This window comes from Rhea americana, unplaced genomic scaffold, assembly GCF_003343005.1.
Source record: "Rhea americana isolate MKP2758 unplaced genomic scaffold, rheAme1 scaffold_124, whole genome shotgun sequence".
Classification (NCBI taxonomy): domain Eukaryota; kingdom Metazoa; phylum Chordata; class Aves; order Rheiformes; family Rheidae; genus Rhea; species Rhea americana.
Window position 1 is genome coordinate 2782825 of NW_028185306.1, and position 5143 is coordinate 2787967.

Below are 5143 nucleotides of genomic sequence, written 5' to 3' on the forward strand. Positions count from 1 at the left end.
TAATATGTATTTTCAGTAAAACCTGGAGACGTTTTGTACTGAACTTCTGTATCCGGTCCTCTGGGAGGAAGGGGTGGGAAGGGAATCCTGCGCGGAGGGGCTCGGGGCGGGCACCGTGGCCCGGAGGAAGCGCCGGGCCGGGACCCGGCAGGGCGCCACAGCCGCCGGCTCCGCGCTGGTTCCTCGCCGCCTCCCGTTTCGGCCCGGGCGGACCGGGGCGTTCCCGCCGCGCGGAGGCGGCTCCTGCCGGGCAGCCCCCGCGGGTYGGCCGGGCCGCGGCCGCCTTCCCTCGGGGCCAGGGGGCCGGAAAGCTCCGTCCGCCTTCCTTCGCGTCCCGATCCCGATCCCGGCCCCGGGGCCCTGCGAGGGGGCTCCCGATCTGGCAGGCCCCGCTGCCGGGAAGGGATGGGACCCTGCTCTCCTCGTCCCGGCGCCGGGTCCGGGCCGGCGCTGCCTCAGGCCGCGTGGAGCTGATTCGGGGCTGGGCCGAGCGCCGCGGGCTCCCGGGCCCTGCGGAGGAGGGAAGCGACGGATCCGGGGCGGAAAGCCTGGGAGCGGCGGAGGCGCTTGCGGGCTCCGGGGAGCGCGGAGCGTGCCGGCCGCAGGGCGAGCGGGGGGCAGAGCTGCCCCCGTGGGGAGCCGGGGGACTCCAGGCGCGCCGCGGCGTTGCCGAGGGCGGACGGCCCCGCGTCGGAGCCGGGCCGCGTCCAGCCGGAGCGCGCTCTGCTGCCGCCGGCCGAAGTCCCGTCGCGCGCAGCTGGGGCGGCGCTGGCCGATCCCTCCCTCCCTCCCTCTGACCAAACGCTCCGGGAGCTTGCATCCCACTGCGCAGCCACTCGCTTTGCATTTTGAGGTTTTTATAAAGAAAAACAGGTTTATTTCACTCATCCCGTTAATCTTYCGAGCAGGTTCTGCCGCTCAAAGAGCGCCTGCTTGCAGCGCCGCCCGTACCTGCGCAGGATCCCAGCCTCGCCTGCCGCGGCGCGCGCTGTCCCCTGTCCCCAGCCCTGCGTCTGCCTGCCCTGCCGCGAGCTGGCCCTGCCTGCCTCTTGCTGGAGCATGGGGGCAGCTTCCGTGCCCGAAACCCGTAGGGACCATGAAGCTTGGGCTGGCAGGCTGCTGGTGGGAGCGACCCCGCGGCTCTCCAGCCCCGCGTGCCTGGCCGGGGCCTGCAGGGAGCCAAGTGGGATTTCTTGGGTGGCTCCYGCTCCTCCTTGAGCCCCTGGGATGAGGCTAGTGAGGGCTTCGCTGCCTACTCCACACGGGCAGCCCATGGGGTGCTGCAGGTGCCACCACCAACCGTGCCCCTGGTGCCCTGATACCTTTGGGCTGCTTTGCAYTAAGCAGCAGGAGCGGGACCTGTTTGCGCACTTCAGTCTTATTTGGGGGAGTCAAAGTGCAGGGGGAGGAGTGGGCGGGAAGAAACGCGGGATGAGCTGGTCGGAGAGGCCAGCCCGCCTTTGGCCAGGGTACATGTCTGCCAGCTCCTCTGCAGAAGGCTGTGCCCGTCCTGGTCTCCGGCATGCTGGCCCACGTGGTGTGGCCAAGGATGCCCCAGCAGCAGGAGCGCTGAAACGCTGGGTCGCGTGGGGCGCCGTGGGGCAGGGTGCTCATGGTGCCTGCCTCGTCCCTGTCCCCATCCCCATCCCCATCCCTGAGCAGGGATGGCACTGCAGCTTGGAGCAGGGCTCCTGTGACTCCTCCGTCACCCTGGACAGGATCATCGTCTGCTGGGGGGCTGGGGCAGGGCTGCGGGGTGCCGTGGGGCAGGCTGGGGTGGGGGTGGGGGGCACCCCTGGCGTGGGGCCCAGCCGGGCGCTACACGCAGGTGCAGTCCTGGGCCAGGATGTTGGGCACAGTCTCGTACTTGAAGGAGTAGCCGCCGTCGGAGGTGGTGCGGACGCGCAGCGAGCGCATGGTGCCCGGCAGGGCGGCGCAGCAGAGCTGGACCCCCAGCCGGTGGCTCAGGCCGTGGCCTTCGGAGCAGCTGCCGTGGCAGTAGTGGAAGACGAAGCTGCTGGGATGCACGATCCAGTTGTCCCAGCCCAGCTCCTCGAAGGAGATGTTGAGGGAGGCCCGGCGGCAGTTGGTGTGGGCGGCCACGTCCTCCGATGGGCGCTGCAGCAGGCCGAGGGCGGCCGGGGACCAGGGCACGGCGGAGCGGCGAGTCCGCTCGCCGCCCTTGGCCTGCGTGGTGGCCACCAGGAAGGGCATCTTCTCCCCGTCGGCCAGGCAGGGGCAGCCGGGGCAGCGCACCAGCAGCACGAAGAGCGGCTGCGCGATGTGGGGCAGCAAGGCGGGCGCGAAGTGAAACACCGTCCAGTGGTCGGGCGCCTGCACCGCCGTGGCCACCACGGGCACGCGGCCCTGCGGCGACAGGGTCAGCACGTCCGGGGCCGAGTGGTTGCGGGCAGCCGCGGGGCCGGTGTAAAACCAGAGCTGGGCCGACGTCACGGCGCGGCTGAGGATGTGGGGGGACGGCTGGAAGAGGTAGGTGAAAATCCCTTCTTCCTCCAGCAGCTTGTCCGGCTGCGTGGGCTCGCAGGGCACGTCTGCAAAGGGGAAAAGGCTCGTGCAGCAGCTCGGGGCGCGCGGCCGAGCGGCGGCGGCAGCCCCGCGCCCTGGCGTGCGGCGGGGGCCGGCGGCGGTGCCCGGGGGCTGCCCGGCTGCAGCGGGGCGCGGGGCAGCTGACATCTAGCGCCGCGCGGCAGCTACTGCACGGCCCGGCGCCGCTCCGGCGCCCCGGGAAGAGCTCCGTGCCCGCGGGCCGCGCGGGTGCCGCCGGCCCCCGTGGAGCGCTCGGCTCCCCACGGCCGCGTTCGGCCCCACTGCGGCTGGAGCCTCCCCAGCCTCGCGGGCCGCGAGCCGGCTCGGGCAGGCGGAGCAAAGCGCCTGTGGCCGGGTGCTCGGGCTGCGTGGCAAGGGCGCATGGGCAGGGTCCCCATCTCCCTGCGGGCTGCGGGGGACCGCGGCTGCTGGCAGCTTTCGGAGTGGCTCCTGTCACCCTGCAGGCTGCAGAGYGAGACTGAAGATGGGTAGAGGCTGCCTGAGGCTGCCCCTGGGCCGTGGGGTGGAGAGAGGGTCCCAGTGTGCCCAGTGCGGGTTGCTGCCCCAAAGGGGAGGCTGYTCTGCCTCCCACTCGTGGCCGAGCAGCAAGACCTGCCCCGGCGCGGGGGAGCWGCCAGGGCTGGGTAGCGAGCAGCTCCCCAGCGCCAGGGCAGGCCGAGCCCCGGCGGGAGGCCAGCCCTGTCCGTCTGCGCCCTGGGCTGACCCATGAGGGCTACCCCATGCCCTACTATCCTGCCGCCATCCCTTTCCATCCTATCCTCATCCCTTAGCGTCCTGCCCCTGTCCCTTAGTGTCCTGCCCTGTTCCCTAGCATCCTGCCCTGCTCGCTCCTCATCTCTCCCGATCTCTCTGCATCCCACCAGGCTCAGGCAGTCCTCAGCCTGCCCGGCTCTCAGCACCCTCGCCTGCCTCTTGTGCCCCTCACCTGTCCTCTGCCTCTCTCGCTGCTGGTGTCCTGGGGTGATCTGCCTACCCCTGCCTACCTTCCTCTTCTGCCTCACGGCTCTCTATCCAGTCTCAGCCATCCCCATGTCCCAGCCTGGCTTTCCTGCTTCTTCTCCCTCTGTCCCACACCAGCATCCCAGTCCTGCTGCATCCCTAGTGCCCTGGCCCACCACCCCAGCTTAGCCTTTCTGCCCACTCCATCCTCACAGGGGCTTCTCACCTGTGGAAGGGAAGAGGATCACCTGGGAGGTGTCCTCCAACTCTTCATGTGGGACTTCTGGGGTCTCCAGGACATCTCGCCGATGCACCCTCTTCCCTTCCTGCTGGGGTGCTGCCTGGGGCGCAGGGGGGCTCAGATGCTCCAGCACCCGTGCCCGGACCTTGGCCAGGATGAGCTGCCGGTCGGCGCCAGCGCCGGTGCAGCCGGCCAGGGCGGCGGGGGGCAGCAGGGCTGGCAGCAGGTGCAGCAGGAGCAGCATGGCCGTGGGGCGCGTGGYGGGCCGGCTGCTCAGGGGGCTCTGCCGTGGGCGCCTGCCTGCGAGCCCAGCCCATCTGCCCGCTGCACGCCGCCTGGGGCACRGTGGCATTGAGACGTATCTGACACTGACGCAAACGTCTGCTCGCCGTGAATATTATCTCTGGGCAGCGAAAGTGCTGAGACGTCTGGAATGCAAGGACTGCAAGGACAGTGTGGTCTGGGGGGGGGAAGGCGCCCAGGGAGGGGGGCGTGGGGCGATGCCGCCGGGGCACGGGGTGCATGGGGCTGGGGGAGGCCAGGCTGCGGGCAGGGTGCTGCCATGAAGGTGTTGTTGCGCCAGCATGGATGGAGGGGTGCCCCAGGGTGAGCGTGGCAGCTGCTGGTTCAGGGTGCCCCCACGCTGGAGTGGAGTGGGGGAGCTGCGGGTTCAGCGCTTCTGGGGCTACAGGGGGAGGTGGTGATGGCTGTGCCCGGTGGTGAGACCTGGGCAGGCACCTGAAGCAATCCAGAGCCCTGCTAGGCCACCACACGAGGAAAGATGCTGGGGATGGCAGCTGGTTCTCCTCGTGCTGGAGATGTCTGGGACACCCCGAGGTCACAGGGGAGCAGGGAAGGACAGGCTGGGGCAGGGGAAGCTGTRGCGTCTCCAGGGCAGCCCTGGGGTGGGCAGGAGGAAGCTGGCAAGGTTGCATTACATGAAGCAGGAGGGATGGGAAGAGGGCCCCATGCAGCCTGGGACAGGCAGTGGCCGGGGAAGGGCTGGGGCAGCCTGGGGTGGAGGTGCAGGAGGATGAGGTGAGGCAGAGCCGAGCCAGCTGGAGATCCTGCAGCAGCACCAGGTGGAGCCGCCCATGGTTCCCCTTGGGCTGCCTGGCTGCAGACTTGCTCCCGGGGGCTGGAGCTGCTGGGTGGGAGCTGGCTGGGGGCGCTCAGTGCATGCTGCCCTTCCCGCGGCTGCCCGCAGGGACAGAGGCGGGAGTCCCGTGTCCAGGAGTCCTGTGTGTCTGCATGCTGGGATGCAGCCTCTGTGCCAGCCCGCTCCTGCAGCAGCCCACTGCCCCGTGCAGGGCACCCTGTGTGGCACATCCCCCCCCAGCAGCCTGGCATCCCATGCAGTGCATCCCCTGTGGCATGTCCTCCCCCATGCAGCGT

At 70.3% G+C, this 5143-nt stretch overlaps 2 protein-coding genes across 2 annotated transcripts in view; one reads left to right on the forward strand and one right to left on the reverse strand.

Moving 5' to 3' along the window:
• The window catches only part of LOC146600284 (gap junction gamma-1 protein-like), a 6419-nt gene extending 4846 nt beyond the window's left edge, over positions 1-1573 (forward strand). The window contains exon 3 of the mRNA XM_085325907.1: positions 1485-1573. Within this exon, the coding sequence (XP_085182033.1) occupies positions 1485-1573 (89 nt within the window). The remainder of the gene's footprint in view (positions 1-1484) is intronic.
• A 145-nt stretch (positions 1574-1718) lies between these two features.
• Positions 1719-4100, reverse strand: INHA (inhibin subunit alpha). Its single transcript, XM_085325898.1, has 2 exons — positions 3734-4100; positions 1719-2552 (listed from the first exon to the last, which is right to left on the reverse strand). The coding sequence occupies exons 1-2, from the start codon at positions 4098-4100 to the stop codon at positions 1819-1821; spliced, it is 1101 nt and encodes a 366-aa protein (XP_085182024.1). The 3' UTR covers positions 1719-1818.
• Between the last annotated feature and the right edge of the window lie 1043 nt (positions 4101-5143).